The 16511-nt window shown below is 46.9% G+C and overlaps 1 protein-coding gene across 4 annotated transcripts in view; it reads right to left on the reverse strand.

Moving 5' to 3' along the window:
• CCDC9 (coiled-coil domain containing 9) overlaps positions 1 to 16511 on the reverse strand; it is a 347944-nt gene that overhangs the window by 217164 nt on the left and 114269 nt on the right. For all 4 annotated transcript variants that reach the window (XM_085625629.1, XM_085625627.1, XM_085625628.1 and 1 more), the window contains exons 8-9: positions 7664 to 7845; positions 276 to 328 (exon numbers count right to left, since the gene is read on the reverse strand). In XM_085625629.1, the coding sequence (XP_085481755.1) occupies positions 276 to 328; positions 7664 to 7845 (235 nt within the window). The remainder of the gene's footprint in view (positions 1 to 275; positions 329 to 7663; positions 7846 to 16511) is intronic.

A 16511-nucleotide genomic window follows, 5' to 3' on the forward strand; every position in this document is an offset into this window, starting at 1 on the left:
AAGAGTGTTCAATTTCCCAAGTACAGAGTTGTAAGCTCTAGCTTTGCACAAAAATGGGGAATAGAGAGACTACGAAATCACTTGCCATGCTCACAATCTTACTCAGGACAAAAATGTCAGCTTCGCTGAGGCATTTCCAAAGGCAAGCAAACTGTTTTAAGATCAGAACATATAATTTATCTTGGAACATATCACATATGGCTATGATATCTTTTGGCAACTGTTAATACATAATGCTGTGGAATTTAAAATCCAAATTGTGCTTCTTAACATACCATATCTGCTGCCTTCTTCATGTGGAACGATCGGAGCGGAACCTTCCTTGAACCTAATATAAAGAGACAAAAAATGGTATTCAATGGAACAGTCATTAATGCCCCTCTTTCCAGTATCTCACGTGTGTGCAAGCACCCTGTGCTAGGAAACAGAGAGAGGAGTGTGCTTTATGAGACTCAGCATTTTGCCAGAAAGTCCCCGATTGGTCGCATAGGCTTCTATGATGCAGGACAGGCGCAAAGGGGCAGAATAGTTAAACGCATCATATATTATGGAATTCATGATGGAGTTCACAAGCAAGGAATGAGACTAGACAAGTGGATGGCAGACGGCCCAATGTGTGCCTAGTGTTAGTGTTCTAGGAGAGCGAGTCAGAAACTATATGGAAGTTTGTTGATGCACACCATAGTATGTAATGTCCTTGGAGCTGCTCCCTATGATGTTCCTCCAAACCACATACCCCTCCCTCAGGGATGGGCAAGATCTGGGAGAAAACAAATGAGGACGGGTCTGAAAGGGTGAACAGAAGGTCTGCAGTATGTCTTAGTTCATCATCTTTAAAAATCTACCAAACCTGTAAGTGGGGTGGGGTAGGGTAAGGTACTATGGGCAGCACTCTGCCACTAAGAGGGAGAATGTTAGTCCCATAGGAAATAGCAGGAAACTAGTGTTGGCAGACAGTCTTTACTTAGTACATGTGACAACCTGCAGTTCAATCCTAGCATGGAAAGAGCAGGTCAGCCTCTTTTTTGAACTCACATATCTCAGGGATGTATCAATGAATTTCTTCTACATACCTGGTCGATTGCCCATCTTCGAGATTATGAAGGGCAGAGGGTGCTCTTCCCCTGTTTGAAGCACACGGATAGGGCAAGTGATACCCATGGAAGATCTTCATATTTTCCAGTACAAAGCCACAAAGGCCTGTACAGGATGGATTGTATATCCATTATACCGTCATAATATAAACTTTCAAAGCACTGGTAGAAGATCCATTTTATTGCTTATCTGAATGGGAGTTTGTGTTTTTAGAACAAGATGGAGAAACTGACCAAGTTTCTTCCAGCTAGCGAGACAAGGAGTGTGCACAGCCACAACAACCAGGTCTCATTGTGTGGTTCCACAGTTGAGGCTCTGGGATGCAGCCCTTAGTTAAATGGCAAACCATGTGACTCCTAGTTTAAGACTATTTGGAGAGGGGACTACACCTAAATCACTGTTAGCTTTACATGAAAGTGCAGTAGAAACGAGCGGGTGAATGGTCCCCTCTCTACAGGCCTGACTGTCCCGACAATAATTCCCTGGGAACGTATGGAGGGATACCCAAAATAGCCGCCTGGCAATTGTCTAGGACAGGGACTTCACGTGCTAATGCAGTGATAGCAGCCTTGGCCCGGACAGAATGAGCATGCAGTCTGTCCAGAGGCTGCTTTTTTAGCCAGTGTATAGCAGATCTTAATAAAGAGCACAATTCCACATGGGATAGTTTTCTTCTGCACAGCCTTGGCATTTTTTTGCTCCCGCGAACCCAAGAGCTGATTGTCCACCCATTGCTTTTTAGTACGATCTATGTACAAACTCTGAACCTACTTGGGTCCAAGCAATTGAGTCTCCAAGGGTGAAGCGGAGCACAGAATGACAGCAAAGTGATGGTTTTACCAGCATGGAACAGCACTACAACCTTTGGCACAAATGATACCATAGTCTGTAGAACCAGTTTGTTTGCTAAGGAGGTGTACGGCGGGTGGACAGAGAGCTTGAAGTTCACTCACAAACAGCACTGACATTATTGCAATGGCATTGGGGAACACTGTCTTGAGGGGGAGGAGACGTAAGAGATAGCTGTGAAGCAGCTCAAATGGGGCGGACATTAGAAAGGTGAGCATCAAGTGAAGGTCCACTGTGGCATGACTACGGGAAAGGGGGAAAACAATTATTGTAACCCTTTAAAAAAAATCTCATACCAGCAGACTTGAACAAAGATGGCTGATTCTGCAACTGCACGAAAACCAAAAGAGCTGAAAGGTACTCTTCAAATGTGCTCTGGACTGGCCCTTGCTGGGCCAGAGACAAAACAAACAATAAAATGTCAGATAACTAGGCCTGAAGGGGGTCAGTCTGCTTAAAAACGCACCAAGCCACAAATCTGTCTTCCAAAGCCACAAATCTATGCCAATGACCAGCGCATACAATTTTAGTCAAAGGACGCCAGGCTGCTAAGATGACACCACCCACCTCTGAAGGAAGATCGAAGGTGTTCAGCTGTCACCGTTCAATCTCTAGGCATGAAGGAGGAGAGTGCGAAGGCTCAGGTGCAAAACCAGCCTCCTCTGCTGCAACAGCAGATCCTTCCTGAGGGACAGCCTGATCTGCGGACAGGTGATCAAGCCCAGGAGTTTTGGATACCATACTCACTGTGCCCAACTTGGAGCCACTAGGATAAATTTGGCCCTTTTGCTCCTGACCTTCTTGAGAACTCAGCGTAGGAGTGGTATTGGCAGAAAGGCATACAGGAGCCAGAGTTCCACTCAAAGCAGAACATTTCTTTGAATGGGAGACGCCTTTTAAACTCCAGGGTGCAGAAATGCGGACACTGCATGTTCTCGCAGTGGCAAACGGATCAAGCCAATACTCTCCCCACTCTTGAAAGACAGCTCACGCCACCTCCAGATGTACCTGCCACTTGTGATCCACAAGGTGCCAATGACTGAGCTAGTCCACCATGGCATTCAATGATCCAGCCAGGTGGTTCACCACCAGTAGGATCAAGCAGTAGGCCCTCAGCTTCAAAAGGTCTCTGATCTCCACCTCTCCCAGATGGCCTTATTGTTGTCAGGTGGCCACCGCAGCTCGCAACACCCATTGCCACTGCTGCCAATGACAGTACCTACACAACTACTAACCATCACACTGCTATAACCGTGACAATACAGACTGAGGCCCCAAAAGCTAGAAGATGGGCTTGAGCAGGAGGTGGTGGTGGCGTGCAATTTGTTGGCTGATCTGTGGGCCAAAGCAAGGTTTGGCCAATGCACCCAATAAGGTGTCTGTTAAAGCCTCTTTAGATGGCAGGAGGGGTTCAGAAAACGTTTGTCCCAGCTGGAGAACTTCAGTTAATATATTAGTCTTTACCTGAAAGGTGGGGAGCTGAAAGTGAAGGACTTTAGCCACTCTACGTAATACCATGGCATAGGAAGAACACTCCTCTGTGGCTGGCCCAGGGTAGGCGGGGCTTGGGGAATGCCTGCTACAGGGAGGTTTTAAGACTACTAGCCTCTAAGTCATCATCCCAACTGTCCTCTTGATAGGGCTGAGCAAACTCATCACCCACATCATAATCACTGTCTGAGATCGTGTCAAAAAGTGAAAGCTGGGTGCGAAGCCAACCCTGTGGACGTAGCAGCTTAAGCAGAGGAAGTGGTGCCCCAACTGTCATTGGGCGTGGCACCATTCAAGTTCAGACTGGCACCATCTTGGAGTCAGACAGTACTTTGGTAGCTCCTCATTTAGCATCAATGGATTAGATAGCAGCACAAAGTCCTAGAAACCAGTGTGGACTGCGGCCCCGTAGTCTGGACAGAGGTGTCATAATTGACTCAAAGGATGCAGCTGATACAGAGTGCAAACCCGCCAACAGTGTTCCAGGTGAAAGTTCCTTGGAGCCTGAATGTATGCAAGAGAAAGTCAGCAAAGAGCCGAAAAACAGCTGTGTGGAACTCTTAGATTTGTTGCAGTGTGGATCTTAAGTCGGTCAACTCTGGGAGCAAGATCTAGATCCATGGTGCTGCCCCCACACCAGATCAGGTGAATGCAATTGATGAGAGGGGGCTGAGCCCCACTTTGATTTCTTATATTTCTTTTTAGACTTATCAGACAATTTGAATTGCGCCAAAGACTGGTCTCACAAGCAGCTTCAGTGACTTCAGGAGTGGGACTAGGACCGAGGCTTGGACTTGGACCGCAACTTAGAGCTGTCTCGGTGAAGAGTAAATTGTAAAGTTTTGCCTCATGTTCCCGGATGGCTTTGGGGCACATAGACGTCCAATCACTGCAGGCCTTGGGAGTTGTGGCTCGATTCCAGGCACTACAGACACACCTGATACGGCTTAAAACCTGTATGTTAGTGGGAGACATGCACAAGACATTTTGGACGAAACATCTTTAGGTATAGTGTCTCTGAGAGATCAGAGAGCTCCAGATCCTAATCAGGAGGCATGGAAAGAAAGGAACGGACATCAATACGCAGGAGTAGTGCCTATATGGGTTCCATACATCATTTCCGGAGTGTAACCGTGTTGGAGCGGAGCTGCATGGCATCACTTACCAGCAAGCAGACGTACAGCTGAAAAGTTTCCGGATCCAGTCTGAAGCCTGAGGAATATTCGACGGGTGAGAATATGCAGCTAGAAGTCTACATCAGAAACACATTGCATAGTCTGTGGTCGAACTAACAGCAAGGTCAGAGCTATCTCCATCCAGGGCAAGAACCTGAGCAAAGTGGCATACTTCCTGTATCTGGGTATCACCTTTGGCTCTTTCAACTCCTGGCACTGTGCCTTTCTGATAGCGTCATGAAATATAACCAAGCTGTAGGTGTCCAGAAGATCAGGATTAAACCAATCCTCCCTCTTTTGGAGTACAGAAACGTAAAGATATTCCTATTTTGACCTATGAAGCAGCTATTTGGGGATACCGACCTACCCAAAGTCTGCAGGTGGAAGAAAACTGTTTTTGTAGGCAGCACTTTGGGCTTTCACTCAATAGCTTGCATTCATTCCTGCATGAAGAGCTAGGTATGGGTTATGTGAAGGAGAATGTAAAATTAGCACTGACTATTAGTATTATGGTTATCCGTACGGAGTAATCCCCACACTGCCATGAACCGCACTGTTATCGAAGACTTCCTTGCCTGCAACTATGGCCTCTTGATACCTTGGTTACAGTATATAAAAAAAACTTAGCCATTATGCGTGGACCTATTCACCAGCCCATAAAGGGATATCCAGAGTGGAAAAGGATTGGGCCAGGTAGCAGTTTATTGCCCAAATTAGATTATCTACAGAGTGGTAGGAGTTGAAGAAGAAATCTATACAGAATAGCAAGAGACACACAATTGATGGACAGAGTGCATAACAAATCACAACATTCACCCCCAGTCACGAGATCTGGGTTAAACCCATCATTCTTTTGCTCACCATGCCACCCCAGTTTAGACCTGGCAATATGTAAATCAGTGCCTCATGGGAACAGTCCAGCCCGAACCGCTAAGACACTGGGAGAATGTTTGCATTGTCAGCATTCCATCCATCATTTGGTTGCTGTAACACTTTCACCCTAAGTGGGATGGGTATGCCCAGACATGCGTCCCTTGCTCACTGTGCCACTGGATTCAAGCTAGCCTGGCCGAAGAAGGGTGACATACCCTGAAACCGGTCCCAGGATGCTTGTTTCCAGTCCAGGGATGACCTGGCCTGGCAGTTCGGTCTGGACTGTTCCCATGGGGCACAGGGTCAAGACTGATTTGCATAGGGATGGGTCCAAACTGGGGTGGCGTAGTGGGCAAAAGAACAATGGATTTAATCCAGATCTTTTGGCTGGGGGAGAATGTTTGCATTGTCAGCATTCCATCCATCATTTGGTTGCTGTAACATCTATACAGAATAGGCAAAAATTCAAACGACAACTGGCCTGGAGCCATATTTGAATGTTATCATTAATCAATGTGAGAGATCTCGGCTTACTATCTTTCGCTTATGTTCCATTCAAAGCTTTCCATATTTCCCCTTAGGCCAAGAGACCCTGGAGCGATTTTAATATGTCCATGTGCTGAATCCTTTTCTCAAACACTTTTGCAGATTTTAGAAACAATCACTATTTTTGATACCTGTGCTTATATGTAACGGCTGGGTTAAATGGGAACCAGCTTTGTTCTTCTTAAAGATGTTAGGTAACCAACTGTATGTAAAGCAGTGAGGAGCTTCTTAAAAATCAGCATAAGGTATTGGAAAGCATTGCTTTTTTAAAATCTGGTTCTTGTTGCTTCTTAATAGGTCTTCGAAATGTGTTCAGTTGTCCAATTATTGTGTTTTTTATTCTTGGCTAGATCTTTTACATATTTAAGCGGTGTTGCTATGCTTTAATTACTATTTTTTAATACTGAAAGTTTCTGTCAGTCTGTATTAATAAGAGTTTTGAAAAAGCTCTGGGTCATGATACACAGGGAGAACCAGATGATTCAGGATAAGGACAAACTCAATGAAATAAGAATATGAACACCCCATTTCTATAGAGTATGAACTCATTTTGTAACCAGAAGGAAACATTGCCGTTTCAAAGTAGTAAGCAACTATAAATATTTAGTAACTAGAGAAAAAAAAGACAAAAGGACGAATACAGAGGAAGGTTACAAATACCCTGCTGCACACCACGACATTTGATGGTGCAAGAAAGAAATATAGGCTGGACAGACTTCCTAAACATGGCCCTCAAGAACCTCATGTACCCAAGTTGAAATTCTGTGAGTTAATTATTATATTATAAGTAAATGCTGACTGATAAATCAAAAAGGTTCCCATAACAAATCTATACCTCCAAACACCTCCACTGCACCTACAGAGCCATAAAGCCTTCCGACAACACAGGCTTGAGGGAATGAAAATGCATTTTGTCAGCGATTATTTATTAGCGACTCGTAGCGTGATAGAAAATGGGCTGAATTGAAGATTAAATGAAGAACTAAAGTACATGAAAAGAAATGCAGAATAAAAGGAAAATAGTTTGCTTGGATACTACAATATTAATTTTATTAAACTGATTTGTTAATACTGACACATTACCTCACTTACTGTAGTCGTATGTTCTAGCACAAAGTGCCTAAACCACAATCTTTCAAACACTGATATCACTGTTAAACAGTCCTTGCCTTGCATCTTCTTTGATATAGGGCACTGGCATAACTTCCCTAAATTCCACCTCTTCAGCCCTCAAGAAATACAAAACCAGGTGGCCAGGCTAAAGACAAATGCCCCTGATTTTACTCATGCCAACCCTATGCTTAAGTCCTAACATTGGCTTCCCATAAAAGAGTGGATGGCTTATGTAAAGTAGGTGTGAATCCTGAAAAGCTCCCTCTTTGAATGGTCATCAAATGTCATAAACGTGAAGACTATTCTTAACCTTCCGCAATGTAAGCTTTACTCTCTATAGATTACCACTTCTTTGCATATTTTTTGTCATTCCCTTTTAGACTCATCTAATTGATTGTAAATCAATTAAATATTTAGCAAGGTCCATGCTAGCATCAAGAAGTTGGCCTACCCAACAAACACTCTTCAAGAACATTAACCTAACAAATAATGTATTTGCCATTAGAGAATTCAACACGTACATAGCTTCATTCTTCTCCGCATCCCATTCTCTTCGCCACTGCCCGGTGGGCTTCCGATGCCGTGCCAGCCGCTCCTGGTCTATTTGCTCACGCTCAGTCTTCCAACGCATGTATTCTGCCCTCTCCCGGCCAGTCATGGACAGGGTCATATCACCAGCATTTCTAGGGTTTGGTCGTCTACCCTGAAGAAGAATCAAATACAAAACACCTCAATGCAAATTATATTCATCAAGGGGTGTTTCACCTGGAGTGAATTTAAATTCAAATGACACTCACATTTTTTACTTTTGCATATGAAAATTAATGGTTATAATTACAAAACATCACACCAAAACTCTTGCAAGAAGCAACAATGTATGGGAATTGACTTGGAACATTCTTCAGTGGCTTCGTCAGCCCGCACGCCCTCCCCTCCGCTGACTACATCCTCCTGGGGGACTTCAACTTCCACCTGGAGAACAACAACGACTGCAACACCAGCACCCTGCTCGCCAACCTTGGACTCAAGCAGCTGGTGTCCACCCCCACCCACCTCGCCGGACACACACTCGACGCCATCTTCTCATCCAGCAAAGACATCGCCTTCAGCCACGCCACAGAACTCCACTGGACGGACCACAGATGCATCCACTTCACCTTCAGAAGAACGACGATCCACCACCACCAGCAACAGGTTGCCCGAAGAAGCTGGAACAAGATCACAGCCGACCAGCTCGCCGCTTCCCTGAGCCAGCACCCTCCGGCCAGCTCAGCGAACCCCAGCCAGGCCGCCGACAACCTCTCGAAGTGGATCAGCAAATGCGCAGACGAACTCGCCCCTCTGAGGACCCCGCCTAGCAGACCCGGCAATAAGAGAGCCCCATGGTTCACCGACGAACTCAAGAGCTCCAAGAAGAACTGCCGAGCCCTCGAGAAAGCCTGGAGAAAGGAACCCACGCCGGACAACAGGACCACCCTCAAGCTCGCCACCCGGAAACACCACCAATTGATCCGCACCGCCAAGAAAACTGCATTCAAGAACCGACTGGACAACAACGCACACAACTGCAAGGAACTCTTCAACATCGTGAAAGAGCTCTCCAACCCCAACGCCGGAAACAATGACATCACCCCATCGCAAGACCTCTGCAACTCCCTCGCCTCCTACTTCCACAACAAGATCGCGGACATACACAACAGCTTCAGCACTCAACCGACGCACGCCACGACCGCAGCAACGCCACCCACCACCACCCTCCGCGCCTGGACCCCGGTCAACACCGAAGACACCGTCCACATGATGAACTCCGTCCACTCCGGATCTCCGACCGACCCCTGCCCTCACCACGTCTTCAACAAAGCCGACGCTGTCATCGCACCCCACCTGCGGGACATCATCAACACCTCATTCGACACCGCCACCTTCCCAGAGAGCTGGAAGCACGCCGAACTCAGCGCTCTACTCAAGAAACCTACAGCAGACCCCACCGAACTCAAGAATTACCGCCCCATCTCTCTACTCCCGTTTCCAGCCAAAGTCATCGAAAAGACCGTCAACAAACAGCTGGCCGCCTTCCTCGAGACGAACGGATCCCTCGACCCATCGCAGTCCGGATTCCGTGCCAACCACAGCACCGAGACCGCCCTCATCGCCGCCACTGACGACATCCGAGCCCTGATGGACAACGGAGAAACAGCGGCCCTCATCCTCCTAGACCTCTCCGCGGCTTTCGACACGGTCTGCCACCGCACCCTAGTGCAGCGCCTCAGCAACGTCGGAATCCAGGAGAAGGCACTGGAATGGATCGTCTCCTTCCTCGACGGAAGAACACAAAGAGTCCACCTACCACCGTACAAGTCAGAGGCCACCGAAGTCATCTGCGGCGTCCCTCAAGGATCCTCTCTGAGCCCTACTCTCTTCAACGTCTACATGAGCCCCCTCGCGGCCATCGCACGCCAACACAACCTCAACATAATCTCCTACGCCGACGACACCCAGCTGATCCTCTCCCTGACCAACGATCCCGCCGCCGCCAGAGCCAACCTGCATGAAGGGATGAGAGAGGTAGCCGAGTGGATGACGACGAGCCGCCTGAAACTGAACTCAGATAAGACGGAGGTCCTCATCCTGGGCTCCTCGCCCTCCGCCTGGGACGACTCCTGGTGGCCCCCCGCCCTGGGCACCGCACCCAAACCGACGGACCACGCACGCAACCTGGGTTTCATCCTGGACTCCTCCCTCTCCATGACCAGGCAAGTCAACGCCGTCTCCTCGTCGTGCTTCAACATCCTGCGCATGCTTCGGAAGATCTTTTGGTGGATCCCCACAGAGACCAGGAAGACCGTCACCCAGGCCCTCGTCACCAGCCGACTGGACTACGGCAACGCACTCTACGCCGGAACCACCGCCAAGATCCAGAAGAGACTCCAGCGCATCCAGAACGCCTCAGCCAGACTCATCCTCGACATCCCACGACACAGCCACATCTCCGGACACCTAAGAGACCTGCACTGGCTCCGGGTCAACAAGAGAATCACCTTCCGCCTCCTTACCCACGCACACAAAGCTCTCCACGATCAAGGCCCGAGCTACCTCAACAACCGCATCAACTTCTACGCTCCCAAACGCCACCTCCGATCTGCCAGCCACGCCCTCGCCGCCGTCCCACGCATCCGCAGAGCCACTACAGGAGGAAGGTCCTTCTCCTACCTGGCCGCCAAGACCTGGAACTCCCTCCCGGCCGACCTGCGCCTGAGCCAAGACCACCTCTCCTTCAGGAAGAAGCTCAAGACCTGGCTGTTCGAGCAGTAGCGGCACCCCCCCCCCCCCCCCCCAGCGCCTTGAGACCCTACGGGTAGGTAGTGCGCTCTATAAATGTCTTTGATTGATTGATTGAGAAAGAAGCAATCCCAGAGGGTTTTTTTACCCTTGTCATGCGGTCATGTAGATTTTCTATTATCAACAATACTAAATCATTATAAACAAAAAGTACATTTCAGTACTTTATATGTCCATGCCAACTCTTCTCTTCAAGTACATTAAAGTCTAATGTGCTCACTGTTATACTTGGAGCACAATTTGCTTCACGGTCCAACATAATTGTATTCCACTGCAGTTCCACCTCATTTCCTGAATTTGTAGTCTAAGATGGCTGTCCTTATGACGATCAATATAAAAGTCAGCAAACATTGGTCACAGCTCACTTCTTATAAAAGGTATTGTCAATACAAGAAAGGAAAACAAGGCTTCTCCAATTTTCATTTGCTGGGACACCTTTGGTGGAAAAGAAATTTGCCATAAATGAGTTATTCCCAACAGTGGAATTAAACATCTTCCTCTATTATCAACACCATTAAATTTAAAACACCAACTCGCCAATAACCCTTCTTTTGCCTAGGAGTCATTCCATCTCAACCACTTTTAGACAGAGAATTCTTGCTTTAGAATCCCCATAATAATTAGTCTAGAATTTATAGTTTTCCTCATTACCTGATAGGCAGCATATGAAAAATCATCCTGCGATTCCATTTCTGCACAGATATTTCCCATAGGAGGCAGATATACACTAGGAATTAAGATGTTCATCGAAGGGCATGAACATCTTAATTGAAGTTAATTTGAATCACCAAAGACCCATGGGTTCTAGAAACTGTGAGTGGCTTCAAGATACTTTTATCTAGAACCCTTCCAAAAAAAGATTCCAAAAGAGATTACTCTAGACAAGGAGAACTCAAAATTATTAGAAACAGAAATTCGCCAAATGTTAGACAAAGGAGCAATTATAAAAATTCCTCTTTCAGAAATATCAAAGAGTTTCTGAAGTACTATTTTCCTTGTAAAAAAGAAGGACAAAGGTTGGCGTCCCGTCATAAACCTCAAATACTTAAACCAATTTTTAACTTAGACACTTCAAAATGGAAGGTATCCACCTTCTGAGGGATATCTTGCAAACAAGAGATTGGCTGGTAAAGTTGGACCTCAAGGATGCCTATTTTACCATCCCAATGCATGAGAAATAATCGCAAATACCTTCGATTTACTTGGAAAGGAACTCTTTCGAATTCCAGTGCCTTCCCTTCGGACTTTCATCAGCCCCCTGGTGATTCGCCTAATAATCTATCTAGACGATATCCTCATCATGTCTCAAGACAAGTTAGAAATCTTGAAACATTTAAAAATTATCATGGACCTCCTTCAAGATATGGGCTTCATTATAAACTTAGAGAAATCTATTCTGGCCCCTTCACAGGAATTAGAATTCCTTGGTTTCAATGTGAACACTATTCATTCAAACCTAATCCTTCCCCACAAGAAGGTTACCAAAATAAAAAAACAGGTTTCCCTTATCCTTTCAAAAGATTATATCCGATTAAAGGATCTGGCCAGAGTTTTAGGGCTCCTTTCCTCCTCTATTCAGGCTATCTCGCCAGGTCCACTTCACTACAGGGGTCTGCAAAGACTAAAAGCAATGGGCCTGAGAAAGGGGCTTTGGTACGAAGACTCCCTACCTCTTTCAGAAGACGCGAGAGAGGATCTTCATTGGTGGTTGAAAAATCACCAATCCTGGAACGGAAAAGCTATTTTCGGGAATGTCCCAGATTTTACGCTAGAATCAGATGCGAGCAACTACGGTTGGGGTGCTCGCCTAAACAATTTGGAGACAGGAGGGAGATGGTCCATAGAAGAACAATCTCTCCACATAAATTCTCTAGAAATGCTAGCAGCTCTGAATGCTCTTATGAGCTTCACAGAGCATCTAAAGAACTCAAATACCCTAATCCGTTTGGACAACTTCTCAGCGGTCTCTTATATAAATCGTCTTGGTGGAGCGAGATCCAAAAATCTTTCAGCTATTGCCAAGCGAATTTGGTACTTTTGTTGGAACCAAACCTTGAGAGCAGAATTCATCCCCAGATCTCAAAATTTGAGGGCAGACTGGAATTCCCATTTCATTAATGATTCAAGCGAGTGGAAACTGAATCCCGAGATTTTTTCAATGATCCAAGAAATTTGGGGCCCAATCCAATTAGATCTTTTTGCCAGCAGATTGACTCACCAAGTAGAGAGATACTTCAGTTGGAGGCCAGACCCGTATGCCTCGGGAGTAGATGCCTTTATCCAATCTTGGGAAGGGATCAGAGCTTACGCCTTCCTCCCCCCTTCTCAATGATTCAGAGAATATTGTGGAAGGTCAGGCTCGAACCTTGCTCAATTATTCTGATAACTCCTGTTTGGAGATCCCAAGTGTGGTTTCCCGGGGTAATGGAGTTATCGGTGGACTTTCCACGGATGATCCCGTCATCTTAAGGCCTACTCCTGGGTCCAGACGGAGAAGAACATCCTTTAGTCCTAGAGGGGATGATGAACCTTCTAGCTTGGAGGATATCAGGAATTCAGGAAGATATCCTGACCTTTCGGGAGAAGCTAAAAGCTTATTGGAAGATTCATGGGCACCAGGAACAAGAAAGAGATACAAAGGTGTTTGGAGAAAATGGTCTAGTTGGTGCCTGGAAAGGGATCTGGATCCCGTTAAGTGTCCTCTACAACACGTACCTAATTATCTTGCTTATCTTTTCGATCTAGGTCTCTCCTTTAAACGATCAATTATTACAGATCAGCAATTTATTCTGGTCATTCTCTTATTAACAATCTTGCAATTGGTAGCAACTCACGTATCAAAAGAGTTATGAAAGGTATCCGTTTAAGGAGACCTCCCAAGGTCCGCTATCAATCCCTTTGGGATGTTAACCTTATTTTTAATCTTTTCATTTCTTGGCCTATTAACAGCTCACTATCCCTTAAGAGATTATCAATGAAATTGGCTACTCTCCTATGTCGGATTTCCTTTAGAAGGGTTTTCGATATTAAAGCCCTAGAACTTTTTAACAGATTTTACTCCTGCGAAGGCGTTCATTTCGATATCTGGAAAAGAACGAAAACAATGTCAGAATCCTTCTTCTATCCTATCTTTCATGAATGTGAAAAACTTTGTGTTGTTAATTGTATGAAATGCTATGAAAATAAGATTTCCACTTTTAGACCTGTTGGTTGCGACCAACTTCTCTTATCATATGTCAGACCTTTTAAACCTGTTTCTTCAGCTACCCTATTGTGAGAAGTTGGCCTGGCATATGCTGTCTCCTAGTTATAGGGGACACCTTGCACCAGTCCAATTCGACTCTTATTGATGATAGGTTTAAGACAACCTTTAAAGAAACCTATCCTAGTGGTAGCTGTGGAGAGCAGCCTTCAGGCTAAGTCTTGAAGGAGTGTTAAGCTTATTGTTTTACCATAGATAACCTCTTGAATGACCAAATGAGAGTAGCCCGAACAGGTATATATATATATAAAATATATGTATTTATGCTAGACAGAATCCCACAGTCTCTTTATGAGGCTAGTGGCAAAGTTACAAGTCAAACAAGCATTTATAAACACAATAAATAGCACAGGAATCACAGGGCCCCAGGGAGGGACCAAACCATATATCAAAAAAGTGGTATAAGAACCACGACAATTCTACAGAAAATGCCTAGGGCATTTAGGATCGCTGGCCCCTTAAGAATCCACCCCAGGTTATGAGGAAGGGGACCCACGGGAGGTGCGTGCAGTGGAAATAGCTGCTATTGGGATCTCTATTAAACCCTATGGAGAATGTCGCGGTTTGAATTACACAGATTAAAGTCACTTCTAGAAGGAGTACAAAGTTAAAACTTTAGACTTAAGCTTTTGAGGAGCCCACTACCACGAGAGTACCAAGGTACCACTGCTACCTGCCCCAGGGAAGCCGGGTGCATAGGTCGTTTTCGATGTCGGGTCGCGGGCTGATTTTCAATGGGAAAATGTTCAAAAGTGCTGCTAGCCAAAAGCGTTGATGATGCCGTGAAGATTGAAGATGTAGAAGTTGAAAAGAAGAACCTGAAAGCAGAGGGGACAGAGTCTGGGTCACGGCACAGTGACCAGGGAGCTCAAAGCAAAGAGCCCTTCAATGTCCGGTGCTTCAAGTGGAAAGAGGTGTAGCTTGGATCTGCAGCCACGGGCTCCGGGAGGCTTCAAGGAAGGCCAGCTTCTGGAGGGCGACTGTCCCACGTCGGATGAGGGTCGCTGCGGTGTTAGTGTCTGGATTGGAGCCACTAAGCCTTGGCAACCGCAACCCACGCAAGATGAACAAATCAGCTACTGGTGCAGACCCACGAGGTCTGTGAGAGGTCTCCTTTGGAGAGACTGTAGAGCAGGCCTGGAGCAACCAGGGGAACTCTTAGTTGTCAAGATTGTCCTCCGCTAGGGCCCACAAGTCGAGAGACAAGGGACCGCGGAAGGGAGCAAAATGGAGTGCGTAAAAGGGAGCCCACGGGCCACCGGAGGGGGCTAGGGCGCTGGTCTTTGGCACAAATGCTGCTTGGTGGTTGGCTCAATAATGGGCCAAAGCACAACTTCCCCACTGGTCAGGGTCGTGTGCTACGCAAGAGGTGGCCGGTGACCTGGGGTATTGGGAATCTCGGCACCCACGCGGTCCACGGTGCTCAGGTTCGCTGAACACACTCACTGGCCTCTGGGATGCTTAGGAAACCCACCTCAAGGGTGCTGGAAGTCCTAGAAGTCCGTAGGAGCAGCGAGATTCCAACCGGGTCACTTGCAGCGTTTCAGGTGCCTGCCAAGCAGGGGGGTAACTCCTTTACCCCAAGGGAGATTTCTTCCGTCAGCTGGGCAGCAGCAAGTCGAAGGTCAAGACTGTAAAGTTCAAGATTAATCTGAGGCTCTGGGGCCACGTTATTCACCTATATCCCCAAGATTAGGGGAGTGTCCAGAGTTTTGTCCACCAATGAGAGGTGAGGTGGGAAAGGGTGGCTACACCTTCTCCCCTTTGTGTGTTTCCCGCCTGGGCGAGGGGCAGGATAACCCTGAACCGGTTCCAAGCGGTGTATGCAGAATGAAGGCACTGCAGCTGCCTACGTGCAACTCTGAAAGGACATTTGGTGCACCCACCCTGTTCCAATCCACATATCCTGTCTGGGGAGATGCTAGCACCTCCCTGCCACAGGAGCCCTATTGTCCAGCTGGCGAGGCTGGGGTTTTCCCCAGCAACAGCCAGCCAGAGTCGTGTGGGTGGCGGGGAATAGACATTTTGTACTACTTGTGCACTTTTAAATTGGTGTCCGAATTCTGCCGCTTTTCCCATATCGGCCCTCTAGCAGGGGGGAATTGTGCCCTCATGCCCATGGCTGGACTGGGGGTACGATTCCTACATGTTTGACACCAAATACGATATGGTTCTGTGTAGCCATTCTCAAGTTATCACGCTATCGCGATAGACTTATAATGCGGTTAAGAGTATATGGTATGGCTACACTACAAACAACCCAGCACTGATTTTACGAGGGTTGCAGAGAGGCCCTACTCAGGTAGGGGTCCCCCCTCACACATCTCAGCACCCTGCCCTGTAGGATTAGCAAGGCCTGCTATAGGGGTGACCTATGAGAGTACATGTGTTGTAATGGGGTGGGATATAGGGTACCTATATCCCTGTAAGGGGTGCTAGCACCACCTTACCCAGACTACAGTAGTGGTCTGGTGGTGTCAGTTTGTATGGCTGTCCCAGGGTGGCACAATAAGTGCTGCAGCCCTGGTAGGCCTACTGAGGGACCCATGCCCTGGGTACCATCTACAAGGGACTGTCAGGGCATCCTCAGCATCCAATTGGTTGGTACCTAGGGTACTTCACATTAGTTTTAGGGAGAAAGCAGATAGGCTGGGGTCCTGGATAGCAGGATCCCAGCCAGACTAGTCAAAAAACCACTCAAATACCAGGCAAAAAGTTGGGGGCAACCATCAGTCAGATTCCACCTTCCTACACCTATCTAGATGGAT

The sequence above is a fragment of the Triturus cristatus genome, chromosome 9 (genome assembly GCF_964204655.1).
Source record: "Triturus cristatus chromosome 9, aTriCri1.1, whole genome shotgun sequence".
Taxonomy (NCBI): Eukaryota; Metazoa; Chordata; class Amphibia; order Caudata; family Salamandridae; genus Triturus; species Triturus cristatus.